This window comes from Triticum dicoccoides, chromosome 1A (assembly GCF_002162155.2).
Source record: "Triticum dicoccoides isolate Atlit2015 ecotype Zavitan chromosome 1A, WEW_v2.0, whole genome shotgun sequence".
In the NCBI taxonomy this organism is placed as follows: domain Eukaryota; kingdom Viridiplantae; phylum Streptophyta; class Magnoliopsida; order Poales; family Poaceae; genus Triticum; species Triticum dicoccoides.
Genome location: NC_041380.1, coordinates 78940170 through 78954930, shown reverse-complemented (window position 1 = coordinate 78954930; position 14761 = coordinate 78940170). Strand labels below are relative to the sequence as shown.

The window sequence follows — 14761 nt, the reverse complement described above, 5'->3', positions numbered from 1 at the left end:
TGTTTCATAAAAAAAAATTGACCAGAGTGGGATTTGAACCCACGATGTACAAACCAAACATGTTCTTTTCCCTCCCTCAAAAAGACCATGTTCTTCGTGGTACTATGTCAAACTTCTTTGAAGAACCGCAAATTAGATGGCCCCAGAGCACCCGTAAAAAAAGAGATGGCGTCAGAGCGATTCAGCAGGAGGGAAATCCTGGGGTCTGCCCGAGGAAAGCATAGGGCGAGATATTAGGGTCTCTTCCCGAGGAAAGCATACGGGCGAGAAATCATGTTTCATTAAAAAAAATTGACCAGAGTGGGATTTGAACCCACGCCCTTTCGGACCAGAGCCTTAATCTGGCGCCTTAGACCAACTCGGCCATCTGATCTTGTTATGTAAATTTACTTTTAAATTGCTATAAACCGTGAGACCTAATTGTGCTCGCTGTGCTCCCTCGTCAAAGTCACTCATGCCTGCATGAAAATTCTCGACATGTCTCCCTTTGCTTTTCGGAAAACATCTCCCCTCGCCCAACTGCTCTTCCCTATTCCCAGTTCAAAGAAAAACTGCTCTTCCCCATTCACGGCCCGAGCCGTAATTAGCTTTGCGGCCCAACATAAATGCTTAACGCGCTTTACAGCCCAACAAACAAAATCCTTGTGGCTCACCCAACTGGCCCATTATCCTCCACGCGCACCTCCCCGGCCGAAATCGACGGCGCCCCACTGCTCCGCCCCGAGGAGACAGGCGTACGAGCGACGGAAGTACCGCACCACCGGCAGCGCAGAGGAAGAGAGAGGCGCAGCCAAAGCACCCTCGCCGCCCGCCTCCCCCCCCCGCCGGCCGCAGTTTCTCGCCGCCGCGCCGCCAATGCCCTGCTCGACCCCCGCGCGTGATCACGGTACAGGTTCCCCCTCCGCTCCCTCCCTCCCTCTGCCTCTCCGCTCGCGATGTTAATTTCGAATTAATTGGCCGCACCCTCACGCCTGGCCTCGCGCGTACGAATCCGGCGAACGATGGTACCTCGCATTGCTAATCGCGGTCCATCCGCAGCCGAATTGATTAGCCATTTTGGTGGGGGAGCGGGTGGATTGATCTCTGTTCCTGTGCCTGCTGCTGCAGTGGTTACCACTTACCACCAATGCGGCATCAGTCGATCACGGAAATGTTTTCCCCGCGTGAAATCGCGGTCCCAGTGCCCCCCGGTGTCAACTATCGGGCGTACGATTTGTCATTTGCGGAAGGGGGCTCGCTGCATCCGCCCTGACAGGGAGGGTTTGCTAGGGTACTGGCCAGGTTCAACGTCCCTTAACTCCTTTGCTGGCGGTCTCCTCAGGGAGTCAGGGTGCGGTCTTGAGTCCTGGGCTCACTTCATTGTTATTTGTGGATATGGACCGTGACGCCCATGCCGACATTGCTATTTGCTGGTCGAAATAAATAATTGATCAGTGTTCACGACCGTACATACAATCATGCTCTGTAAGCTTGTGACCCCAGCCAGTTACCTGTACTTTGTCTGAACTATTGCTTTCAGGAAAGCAGGGCGCCTTGCCTTTATAAAAACAACACTGCGTTGATGGTCAATCAAGTTGGATAAGTTGGGTGTTTTCGTGTAAAAAGACAACTCAGCTGTCAAAACCATAATGGTCTGTTGATAAAAAAAACCTTAAAGGTTTGTAGGCTTTGGAGCTGAACCCAGTTTCTAGTGCTGTAGGGTTTGCATATAAGTACAGCACTGTTGTGGTAGTTGAGTGCTTGCAAGAGCAGCACTGAAGAAATACATTGGGTCTTAATTTCTTAATCCTGGAGTAGAGAGTTATTAGCTTAATCTCTTGATCCTAGACTAGTTTCTTTAGCTTTAGATGATACATTTATGCTTTTTGTATGTGCCTATGTGGTAGCTATAACGTCCTAAGTATACATCGGAATCATGAATTTAAATTTTCTTATGGTAATTCTTCACTTCCTTGAGATGTCACACCTTGCTCTCCCTCACCTGTGTGAAGTCAATATTTAATCTTCTTTTGACATATTTCAAGCTTTGACATATTTCAAGCATCACCGATTGCTTCTTTTTTTATCAAATTGCTATAGGGACCTAGAAGTGACTGTTTGAAACAAGAACCCGTGTTACCTACGTTTTCTCCTAACTGGCAACTATGATGAAAATGTGATACAGTTTCCTTTCTGATATCTGTGCTGCGATCTTATCATCTATTGAATATGGTTTCTCCAATCACCATTTGGAAATAGTTCAGAACGACGGGCTCTCAAGTTCCATAGAGTACATTTGTTAGATGTTAGTATGTTTTTCCTGGAGAATAGAATTTAGTATCAATGCTGTAAAATATGTTTGCTGTACTGGCTGTTTCTAGTTTCTAGAACAAACAGTAACAGAAAAGGATCGAACTAGTTCTACTGCCATTTGGATACTGCCCTGTGTAACTGATGTAATGTTGATCAATATTATTGTGTTATCTACTCCCTCCGTTCCTAAATATTTGTCTCTCTAGAGATTTCAAATGGACTACCACATACGGATGTATATAGACATATTTTAGAGTGTAGATTCACTCATTTTGCTCCATATGTAGTCACTTGTTGAAATCTCTAGAAAGACAAATATTTAGGAACGGAGGAAGTAGTAATTTATTCTATTTGTTTCAGTGGATTTATGTTCATGCCTGTTGACATTATGCAATGTTATTTTTCACCTGTTCAATTAAGTACATGTTAAACCTAATGCGTCCAAAAAATAATAATTTTCATTTTACAGTATCACCTAAATGGATAAACATGTTGACATATTTTTAGATTGAACACTGCTTGTGGTTTGTACTTTAATTCCATGAATCTTCTGGAAGTGCAGTGTGTTTAAGTTGATAATAGGTTTAGATACAACGTTTTGGCCTGTTGGAGCACCGCTATAAATTTCTGAAATTTGCAGACTAACTGGGTACCAAATTTTGTTGTTTCATGTAGGATCAAGGGTAGTTGGTACTGGTAGCTTGGTATAGATCATGGTGCTATTGTGTTTGATAAGTTATGAAAGGCTAAGGACACCTTTTTGTATGTCGGGAGTACCTTTCAAAGTGTAAGGATTTCCTATTTATTTTCAAGTCCAAGTTCTGTAAATTAACATCGTATTATTTTTGGGTACTGTGATTTACTTATGTCAGTGCTTGCCTCATTTCATAGGCTGGCAGTGCATCCTTAATACATAATAAATTGTTTTGCTACATAAGTCTCAACTGTTTGTTCTAAAATGAATGTACAAACTGGATAAATCATAAAGCAAAAAGATAATAAACAGCAAAGCTAATGCCTCTGATTTGACCAGATAGGTAGTAGAAATAGAGGAGGGGCGCATTGTCAAGATAGATACATATTTGGATAATCGAAAAATTAAAATTTTGCAATGTAGCAGTTGTAGTTTCGTATTTATGGACAGTCTAAGTCAGGTTCTCAGAGTGAAGGACTCCCAGAGAAATAAAGGTAAAGTCATAATGGTCTCAGCTTCTGCTCTTAGGTTCTGTTGTCGTAATCTGCATCAATCTTTCTTATTTTTATCAACTGAAGTGCAATTGTTACTTACACTTTGACCAAGTTCTAACATGAATTGGGAACTTTGGCAACAGATCAACCATACGCGCTGAGGTGCTGCTCAATGAGACATTGTTGGAGACATTCTAGATCGTCCCTAAGTTGTTAAAGAGAGTAAGAGAACTTCCTTGTCCTGGGCGAATGCTTGTGATTTACATAGTAGGCTCACAAGAATGACCCTTAAACTGCTGGTACGCTAATGAGAAGATGGCCTTGATTTGCCAGGACTTGTGCTCCCGAACATAGCAGCCAGCCTGTGAAGGAGGAAAGTGCAGCAGTACTCTTCACAAGGCCTATTGACTCATCCTCACCAGCAAAATGTGTCATAGAGGTAAAACGAAAACTCAGAAGAAAAAAGAAGCATGATGCCTTGCCATATGATTCCATGAATTAAATTGTTGAATGCACATACACTTGGGTTGTATATTAGATACATTCATTGCCACTGAGTTAGGCTGTATCTAGTTGTTATTATTTTCTTGGTTGATGATACCATCTACTTGCACACCTTCATTAGTAGACAGTCAACTGAAGGATGGTTCCAACTAATTAAGCTGCTCATATTTGCTGCTTCTTCCTATCTTATGCCATTGGGCCATTCATTTTGATTGAGTGGACCTATTGAGTAGTGGCTAAGGTATACACTGTTGAAACTCTGCAAATGCTATTCTTCTCCCTCTACCTGATCCTGGCATGGTTCATAGAACCATAATCTCATCTTAGTTCTTTGAGCTTCTTATGGACTATATAAGAAGAGATTGCTAACATGAGCACAAAGATGTACCAGCTTTGACATTTGCCTTTACATATCTGTGAATTCACAGTTTAATAATAACTGATGGAACTATTCGTAGTAAGTTAGTCATGTCTCCAGTCTGTAATTGACACATGTTGTCTGCAGAGACAGATAGTGCTGAAGACAGGGAAATTAACTTGACACGTGCAGCCCCAAGATGGAGAAGCCTTTTATAATTACAGAATTCCAAACTTAAAGCTGTGCCAATATGCTTTCCTATTTCCATCATCATGCTGATGTCAAAGGGAGGCTGAGAGGAAAGAACTATTCGCAAGTACATATATCATGCAGCAGTAGATTCGTGTCTTGCTTTTAGTTATTTGCTTGTAAAACAAGAACTCTATGGCTTTTATTTTTTGCTTTACCTAAATTTTATGTTTCTGTCAAACCAAAGCAATACTTGATCACAAATTCACAATCAATTGCAGTGTGGGTTGTGTCAAATAGAATGGGTGAACTGGCTGTTGATTGTTCTTTTGCTCCATTTGGACCTCATAATAGTACACACATTACAATATCTCAGATCTAATGTTGTGAAGTTACTGTTGCTTGAGTAATTATGCAAAACGACATGCAGTCCGGTGCATGTTCGAGGAAAAAAAACTGCTGATTGTGTAATTTGTGATATTATTCCTTCTCATCTGTTATCTTCCATTCGTTAATGATGATGTTAGGTGGTCATTATTGCAGTCTACTGCTGCTGGCAATCTTGACACTAAATATCAAATTATTAAATTAAATGTCCTTTTTCATCTGGAAGAGCACTAGCATCCTCCTTTTTGAACAGTTGCTATTTTCCTGTCTTGTTACTTCTTCCTTTTCAACCTTTTGTTTTTTCTGTCAACTGATGTGTCAATTTCTAAAACATGCAGATGCATCCAATAATACAGCTCATACGTCCAAGAAGACACAGGATATAAACAAAGCGAATTAAAGTGCATATGCCACATAAGTTGAAACGGCATGGTACGCAACCAAGCTCTTATGAAGTGTAATTCATTATGAATTATTTATCAGAATCTAGAGATAGACATGTACTCCCTCCGTCCCATTGACACTACACTAGTGTCAAAAATGCTCTTATATTATGGGACGGAGGGAGTAGTATTTATCACTGCATTCCAGAATTATTGGGCTTCTCTAATTTTCCTTTAGGTGCTAATGGTCCTTATGAGCATTATTGGTCTCATCGTGTCTTTGAAAATGAAAGTGTCAATCACTTTATGCCAGCCTTTTTTTCCACATGACCGAGCCCTGTTAGTTGTGTGATGTAAATATAGTCTGTAACTTCTAAAGCTAATTTATTGTTTGGGAACCTGATTTCATAGGTCCATTATTTAGCACTATTGCAACCCATAGAAATAAACCCATATTTGAGGGTTTGAACATGAGGAGTCATAAAGAAAGGATCCCACCATGGCCAAGCCAAATTGGTTAACAATCTAACTCAGCCCATGACATGGTCCCTCAATTGTATTATTAGCAGGAGCATTAGTATTATCGCCCTTGGTACAGCGATGTTGAACGTTGAAACCAAGTTCTGGTACTCTATTTAGCCTTTTCAAGTAAAGGCTAACTTTTCTGGAGGTTGGTTGTGGGTTACTTACAGTGTCACCTAGCTCGTACCACAATTTGTTCGTGATAAACCAAATAAGCACCCAAAATGGCTTAAGTTTCATGGTTGCCGAATGTTGAGCTCCTAGCCAAGTTTAAGTTACATTTTGCAACGCTATGATGTAATCATGGGGAAACCATGATGCGCAGCCATAGTTGAGCATATGGTTGAGTGCTCACCACAAAATGAGGTTTCATATGCTACCCATCTTGCATGGTAGGTAGATATTCTTAAATACTTGCCTCCTTTTCTCTCAGCCGTGCTTACTCTCTCCTGAGGATGGTTACCTCTTTAGACCATATCAAATCAACCAATCCTTTTCCATGCTGGTATTGAAGTAGAAAGCGATCAAGTAGCTTCGTATTCTCCACAGGGAAAAGATTAAGACAGAAACAGGAAAGGGAAAGCCAGAGAAAAATTGCTCGTGGGTCAATATATTCCAATTTTCTGCCTTTACAAATATACGACTGCAGTTTGTCAGCAACTTCTCAAAAGATATAAAAATACAACTTGCAATAATTAATTCCCATCTACGTGCATGGCAGCAGTTGAAAAGTTTGGGACTACTAGTATGGTCTGTGATAGCTACCGACACATGCAGTTTTTCCCATTCCTGTCTATTTATTTGATAAACAGAGAGTGAACAAAAACTCAAGTATCCAAAAGTTGAGCTGTCGTGTACAGAAGAAAACAACAATTTCAAGAGAAAGAAAGGGAGACTCCAGAATGTACTTTTCTGTGCAATTTGACGCCACTCCTGATGACAGAGCTGTCTTTTCCATGGCACTGCATGATCTTTATAAGCAAGGAAGGTTGTGGAGGGTTGATTTCTGTATCAACCCGCATATGTATCTATGCAAGCACCTCAGCATAGCCTGCTCACAAAATTGTGAGACAAGTCTCAGCTTCTGCTGATCTTCTCTGTTCCATGTATGGCAGAACATGGTACCTAGATATGCTCAAAAGACAAGGGCATTCTTTGCAAGTCTTTATCATACATGTCTGATGCTGCTTGCAGCTGTTGCTGTGGCTGCTGATTCTGGAACCAAGAAGCACATATCCCTTCCATGTTGAACTGGCTCTCTGCTTTGATCACATCATCGTATAGTGATTGGCTCTGGTTCTGCATCGCTGTGGTTGCCTCTGCAAAGGTTCCATGAAGCAAGTCAGGCCACTTGAGTTCCTCCACTAACTGAACTCTGGTATCCTTTTCTTGCCCAACTCCGATATCTGTCCATGGGAATACACTGTTCTCCAGAATTGAGTTCGTGCTCTGTGGCTCGAACCCCATGCTGTTGCTTCCGCTGCTCCCAGTACTACCGCTGCTGCTAGGATTAACACCATCCCAGTAGAAAGGGGCACTGCCGATGCCAGTGCCCCCATGGCGGTGATTGTCTGGTGGGAGGTTCAGTCCCATCGGCGTCGAGAGGGCTGATGGTGAAACTGTTGGCATCACAGTGGAAATTGTGTTGCAACTGAAATCATTCTGGTTAAACCAGAGTGAGTTCATATTTGCACCATCTCCACTGCCACACTCGTTGCTGTAGCCTAATTGCTGCTGGAAAGGAAAATACAGCGTTGGACCTGATGAACGGCAGCTTGATGGGCTCTCATGACCAGCAGTAAGCTGGTCCAAGAACAACTCCTTTGCTGGCACCTTAGGTCGTGCCAAGCTTGGAGTTTCAGGGCGCTTCTTGTCATACACCGGCAGCAGCACTGAAGACTGGGCTGTCTCGCTGAGGAGGTGACCAAAGTTCCCTAGAGCACCAGCGCTTGACGGGTTGACGTCACTGGAACCAGAGGTCCTCTCGGTGCTGATGGTGGGAGCTGCTCCAATGCGATCAGCCTCAGTGAGGGGCTTGTGGGTATTGGGGTCAATGCCCTTCTGCCGCAGCTTCTTCTTGAGGGACGAGTTCCAGAGGTTCTTAATCTCATTGTCAGTCCTCCCAGGCATCTGTGCTGCAATTTGAGACCACCTTCTCATGGAAAAAAAGGAGGCGTATTAGTTGAATTATTATCAAGGTTTGCTCTGCAGTTACTAATGCCGAATTCTGTTAGGGTCCTCCTAGTACAACTATAGGCTTAAAATTCACCTGTTCCCGAGCACAGCATGGAGTTCAACGATGAGGTCTTCCTCGTCCTGAGCGAAGGCACCTCTCTTAAGGTCTGGCCTCAGGTAGTTTATCCACCTCAGCCTGCAGCTCTTGCCGCACCTTTGGAGTCCTGCAGCAATTTACGAGGCAAATTTAGATAATTGGATTGACTAAGAGAGGGAAGCCTTCTTAGGAGGAGAAGAAGGGGGAAAGACTGGAAGTTGCTAATTGACGAGTGAAATGCAGAAGATTAGTTTTTGCTCACCTGCAAGTTTAGGGACAGAGCTCCAGCAGCCATGGCCATGCTTGGTGATGTGGTTCATGAGCTTCTCATCCTCCTCAGGGGACCAGAGCCCCTTCCTCAGCTTCTGCTTGTAGCAACACGAATGCCTCCCCATTTCAGTGCAATGCAGAGCCTGCGAGCTTGAAATTCGAGACCCGACGGGTTCGCGGAACTCACGCAGCTTGCAATCGTGCACAGCAGAAGTCTCCTCTGGTAGCGCAGAGCTTGTTCAGGAATCCATGGCTGAAGGGGTGGGAAATGCCGAGGGTATAGTGACTTATATATGGGGAAATGATTGCTGAGAGCAGAATTGAGCAAGAAGAGCAACAGTGTGTATGGTTGCAGATAGGAGATTTCAGTGGGAAGCAGGGAAAGGTTAGGGGGCACTCCTCTCCTTTTCTTTGCAGGACACCCCCCCTTTAGCACCTTCTTTTAAAGGTGGTGGTGGTGGAGGTGGTTGCGAGAGGAGAAGGGGGTGGGGGTTTAACCCTTCTTCTTCTTCACTTGGTTGCTTCCGGCTACGTGTGGGGGTACGTCTCGTCATCTCTCCTAAGAATCTATGTCTGGTGCCAAAACCGGTGGGGTAGCCGCCTCCATCTCTTTGAGCACAAGCCAGTGAAAGTAAAACGGGTCCATCTGCCTCTGCATTATCAGGAAAGGGACTGCCTGCTCCTGCTCCTCCCATGGCGAATGACCACGACCCCCCAGAGCAGCATCCAGTGTACACCACTCCTCCTCCTCCTCCTGCTACTAGAAGCCTTGTCTTTTTATTTATGTTGGCTTCTTTTCTGCAGCTACTTCTACGTCACGAGTGTTCCATGCAGGGTAAAGCACACACACAGTTGGGGGAGGCGGCCATGCCCACCTTTCTTCTGCTGCTAATTAAAACTCATCTTTGTTAGCTGCTGCTGCTGCTGTTCGTTCGTGCATGTGCACCTCGTTTCCCCCCCACCTGCAAGAAGATTTTATGTGTCAGGCCCAAGAATTGTCCTCTATCTCCGTTGCTTTTCAGGTAAGTCACTGGATCACTTCTATGTGGGGGAAAAGCCATCGGCAATCAATCATCACAGTTGGGGTCCTGGGGAGAAAGAGGTGGCACTAGATGTTCGTATTCCAGGACAGAGGGCATCTCCCTTTTGTTTACCCGGAGCAGCAAGCTGCTAGCTAGCAATTTCCAATCAGAAATCTTTGCTTCTCCAATCCGGGACGGTGCACGTTGCCGCCGCTGAACCTGTCCGTGATCAGTGAAGAACCGGGCTTTCTATAATGACACGGGTACCAAGCATAATGATTTGCCTGCTGACTGTCGCTAGCCTCGTCAATGGATGATACTCTGATCATTGTAGAAAGGAAATAAAAAACTCCTTGTTTTCTAATTTCCCGGATACAAAATAGGTCCATAGGAGGGGACAAATATTCGCGGCACAGTAGTATTCCCGAATGAGCCAGTCAATGCACGTATTATTGTTCCCATCCTTGCATGTCCAATACAAAGGAGAGAGTTTAATCCATGGTTCCATGATTAGGATCGTAATGGCATCCTTGTGTGCCCATGTGATGGCCGATACTCGTCCCCATTAAACAAGTCGCGGGGCGGGGACGAATCAAAAGGCATTGATGATTGGGCGTTTATATAGTCTGGTTTCCAGCTGATCGTCTTGTCCTTTGATTCACCATGCAGCGGATCTCATCCGTTCTGGAGGCTTGCATTGTCTGTTCTGATAGACTCTTGTATATATTGTTTATGCAGGTTTTTGGAGCAATTAGCACATCCCCGCTTGTTTCGTATCGCAACGATTAAAACCAACCGGTGCGTGTGTGCCCGTGGGGGTTAATGTCACCATCTGTTCCTCCTCCATGCAGGACTTGCGGTTGGGCCGAGATAAACCGACTTTTAGGTAACAACAACCTGCCTTTTGCTGGGCACTGCTCTAGCTGTTTCACTCACTAATTTGTTGGCTCCTTGGCTTTTCTTCTCCAGCACCTTGAGCCAAGAGAAAGCTCGCTCACTGAAGCACTCCGGGCGACCCTGCTGCCATGGTAAGGAAGCAACTCTATGACCTCTGCCACGACAATTGCGAAATTACAGCGTAATTCTGATCCTGTACTATCTTACAGGTGCATGCATTATCTAGAAGGGGGTGGGAGATAAGGGACGGCAGCGGCGTGGCGATTAGCAAGGCTGGCATTAGAAGATCACGGGGGTAGGGCGAGTTTGACGAATGAACGGGAGGGCATCTTTTCCGGGGTCCCCAACAGGACATAGGTCCACCCCCTCCCTCCCTCCCTCCCTACAGCACCACACAGGCACAGGCCAAAGGTGACTTACTCGCCCACTTTTCAATTCATCCCTTCCAATTGGGCTTACGATAATACTATTGTTACGATCAGCAGCATTATGCATGAGAGAGAAAGAGGAGAGAGAGAGGGAGAGGGAGAGGCGTTAAATTTGTGATGCATGGGTCCTGCCGTCCTGGCGATGATGAACGAATGATCGGTACAGCCGGGATTCAAGAGGGCTAAAAGAAGAGATCAGAACAGGACGGACGGCATCCCATAGTACGCCCGGCGGGCCCGTCGAAGCCAACACTGGTGCACGCGTACCTTTCGTCTCATTTCCTCTCCCCTCGTCTCCTCCTCTCTAGTCTCCAGAAGAGAGAAAAGAAGAGGGAGGAGAGAGAGTCGTAGGACACTGGGCCGTCGTCGGTAGGGGTGGGGGTACCGTCCAACCCAATCCAATCCACCCATCCATTGCTCCCATGTAGACACAGTCAGTGGCTGGCTACCCATCGATGGATGGAGCGAACGATGCAGCTAGCGAGGCTGCTAGGGGGGCAAAGGGGAAAAGGGACCACGTCTCCCGCGCGCGCGTGTGTGCCAACCAACTCGACGCGCACTCGCGCTATAGGCTGCTAAGCTACTGTACAAACCTCCTACGAATGAGTATGTTCATGTCGCAAATAGTTGGCAGCTGCCCTGGGCCTGGGGTAGCTACCCGGCCACTTCCCCTTGCCCGCTCTCTCGCTCGATTCCCCGTTGAATTCGGACGGACCATGGATGAAACGCTTGAAAGTTGCCTTCAATTCATACGGCGAAACTTTAACGACGATGTGACGCGGAACCCGGTGAAACTTCTCTCAAACATGTGCGTGCAGATACATCTTTATCTTTCTGTATGCATATCTGTTCTTTTGGTAGAATATAATCTATCTGTATGTGTACAAGATGCTTTATTTTACGTGGTCGGAGCAAGTGAATACTGCTGTCGTCCCTTTTTAGCCGTGTTTCGTCCCTGTCCGTGGCTAGCTGTCAGCCGTGCGCGCGTGTGTGTGGTATCCATGCGTCCGTAGCCAATTCTGCGCCTCCTGTATCCCACATAACCCCAATGCATGCCTCTGTGGAAAGCATGCATGTGGGCGCTATAGAATGGCGTAATCGGCAAGAATCTGGGGTAACATGGCCTGCTTGCCATAGGTTTGCGGCAAGGAGTGCTGTTTAAGTACAAGAGGACATTCATTCCACGCCACACAAACACACACGAATGCCACTCTACTAAACATGCTACAAATACTACTCGCATAGCGTGGGCACGCGCTTTACCGCCCTGATTAAAATACCTGATGTAGTCATTTCAATTTGTTTTCGCATGTCTTTGCCTCTTGTTTTTGCCGTTTGTGTACCTTGGTGGCCAATTTGAACAATTCCGATGTTCTCGGTTCTGAGTCCTGCAACTATGTGAAGATTTTAGGGGTTTTCTGACCGTGCTTAATCGAACGGTCCTCTTGCCATTTCTCCTTCTCATGCACCCTGAAAGAAACGGTATCTTCTTTTGTGTGAAGTGGATGCGTTTTGGGATATATGTGACAACTCATGGACAATTTCCGCATGCACGCCCACTTCTCCACCGATCCAGTGGCCAGCAGTTAGAATCACCTTTTTAATCAACTATAAATTGTTCGTCAAAGACTACACCAGGATTGCCCAACCATTTGTAGCTCTAGCTTACCTTCCTAATGTAGTCTATCCAGGATTAAAAAATGTAATTAAGGACGAGATCCATGCATGCCTCTCTCGCCCGTTGTCCTTTTCATGGCAAACAAATGGTCTATATGAATTTGCTTTCATGTGGTATTCTGGAGAATTTGCTTTCATGCGATTGGCATCACTTTCTCCAGCCTAGTATATCCATGTAGCTTGAAAAGAGCCCGACCTTAATTCTATTCTAGTCTCTTTCTTTCTCCCTTCACTCTCAGCGATAGACACCCGCAAAACCAGTAATAGATGTTGCATTCTTGGTAAAAGGCGACATCATGTGTAAATGTCCTCTAATCGCAAGAAACTGCCCATGGTTGGCACTTCTTTTCCATTCCAATATGGTAATATGAAATATCTGTTATAATATTATTACATCCAAGTTACATATACAGTGTTGTGAAAGCTTTATATGGAATTCAAGATTCTATTATATTCTCAATATGAGGTTAAAAAGGTTTCCACATTTGCTTTGACATGCTAAAATTAATTGTAAAAAGGAGAGAGCTACATTATTCATTCTATGGGCATAGGTTCTAAGTTAAGATGGGAGTTTAGTTAGATGCACATAGAGACTCATATCTCTTATACAAATAGTAGATTTTTATAAGAGGTATACAAAGAGTAAGAATGCATCTACGTTCAATGAACATGTCTTTCTGATCCGCTTTGGCCATCACAAAATGCAAATAGGCTTGCTAACAGAGTTCACTGTGGTCACTATATGCATCTACTATGGTCACTAGCCCACATGTTAGCCTCGTCCACCCTCCATCCCCATAACTCTTTGTGCTCTCTTGCCATGATGCCATCACGTCGTTTGATTTAGGATTGTGGCACCAGTGAGACGCTGCTCGTGTAGCACTACATCCAATGACTCTATGCTCCTTAGTTTTAAGCTTCCACCCATCCATCACCATTAACAATTAACAAGAAATGTGCAGGAGACAGGAAAAAGGAGATGTATAGGTCACCGATGAATCAAATTGCTAAATAAGGTGAGCTTTCTTGCCCTAGATATTGGGCAACACAACAACACATTCGCCTGCAAGACCTATGTTTAATGATGTCACTGGTATGCGCCTAAGGATAAGGAGTCAGGGGCAAGGGTGCTGACGCAAACATGTTGAGGAGGACAATATATGCTTCAACGTGGTAGTGTTTGGAAACACACGAGATTGACCTACTCCCTCCGTTCCCAAATACTTGTCCTTCTAGGCATTTCAAATGGACTCAACATACGGATGTATGTAGACATATTTTAAAGTGTAGATTCATTCATTTTGTGCCGTATGTAGTCACTTGTTGAAATCTCTAAAAAGACAAGTATTTAGGAACGGAGGGAGTAGATGTCAATTAGCATGAGGATATCAGAGAGGACATGTAATACTTCCTCCGGTCCTTTTTACTCTGCATATAAGGATTGTCTAAAGTCAAACTTCGTAAAGTTTGACCATATTTATATGAAAAAATATTAACATCTATAATGCTAAATTTATACAATATGAAAAGTAAAGTCATGACGCATCTAATGTTGTTGATTTCACATTTTAAATGTTTGTATTTTTTTTTCTATAAACTTGGTCAAAGTTTACGAAATTTGACTTTAGACAAATCTTATATGCGAACTAAAAAGGACCGAAGGGAGTACAACCTGTTACATCCGCCCATGCCAAGGTATCGTGCTGGCATGGATGGACATCAGCGACATAGCAAGAGTGGCACAAGCGCCCTTGGGTGAGGGCGTGGCAGAGAGCGTGCACTGTAAAGGCGGTTGCTTCGCTTAGGCCTCCATGAGCTCCATGGCTGCCTGGCTGCAGAGAGAGGGTAAGGAAGAATCTGACGTGTGGGGCCCTTCTAATGTAAATACACTACTATGTATAGGAGGTGTGCTAGTGACCGTATTGGACCTCTGAAGCGTAGTGACCATATATATTCTGCAATTTCCTGTATACAATGGCCAAATTGATTGAGATGAAGTGGTTCGTTGATGATAGATGAACCTTATACTCTCAAGAGAAAATACAACTACCCCCCAACAAAGAAATGACATTTATGCATGAAATGCAACTGTGTCTTTACTCTTTAGACATACACGTTGTTTGTGGGCAGAGCTTAGCTAGTTAAGAAAACGATAACAAGTCGTATGTAAGCTAATTATGCTATACATGCTAGTACAAAGAATGTAGAATACACAATTGTTCTTCGTGTAATATTAGAGTATATACGTACCAACCGACAGATTCCCTCCCATCTCTCTCCTCTCGTCTATGCATAACCTCCTAATTATGGTCAACATGTAAGTTAAGATAACAAAATAACACAATTTCGGAGTGGCAAAAGGCTGCAAATGC

The 14761-nt window shown here is 44.3% G+C and overlaps 1 protein-coding gene, 1 long non-coding RNA gene and 1 other non-coding gene across 3 annotated transcripts; 1 reads left to right on the top strand and 2 right to left on the bottom strand.

The window, feature by feature from the left end:
* Positions 1–292: 292 nt before the first annotated feature.
* TRNAL-AAG lies at positions 293–373 on the bottom strand. The gene has a single exon. It is a non-coding gene; the product is annotated as a tRNA-Leu (tRNA).
* A 346-nt stretch (positions 374–719) lies between these two features.
* LOC119364271 lies at positions 720–10683 on the top strand. The gene is made up of 8 exons (XR_005174807.1): positions 720–886; positions 2968–3079; positions 3624–3702; positions 3814–3919; positions 5257–5350; positions 10126–10273; positions 10357–10415; positions 10494–10683. It is a non-coding gene; the product is annotated as an uncharacterized LOC119364271 (long non-coding RNA).
* Positions 6402–8816, bottom strand: LOC119364262 (transcription factor MYB61-like). Its single transcript, XM_037629710.1, has 3 exons — positions 8358–8816; positions 8093–8222; positions 6402–7975 (listed from the first exon to the last, which is right to left on the bottom strand). Exons 1-3 carry the CDS (start codon positions 8488–8490, stop codon positions 6949–6951), a joined length of 1290 nt encoding a protein of 429 aa, XP_037485607.1. The 5' UTR covers positions 8491–8816; the 3' UTR covers positions 6402–6948.
* Positions 10684–14761: the final 4078 nt, after the last annotated feature.

Excerpts from the sequence above, each read along its gene's own strand:
- LOC119364262 (XM_037629710.1), bottom strand. The coding sequence starts at position 8,490 with ATGGGGAGGCATTCGTGTTGCTACAAGCAGAAGCTGAGGAAGGGGCTC. Across the intron at positions 8,223-8,357 it reads CTCTGTCCCTAAACTTGCAG|GACTCCAAAGGTGCGGCAAG; the intron begins GTGAGCAAAAAC and ends AAATTGCTGCAG. Across the intron at positions 7,976-8,092 it reads CATGCTGTGCTCGGGAACAG|GTGGTCTCAAATTGCAGCAC; the intron begins GTGAATTTTAAG and ends TTCCATGAGAAG.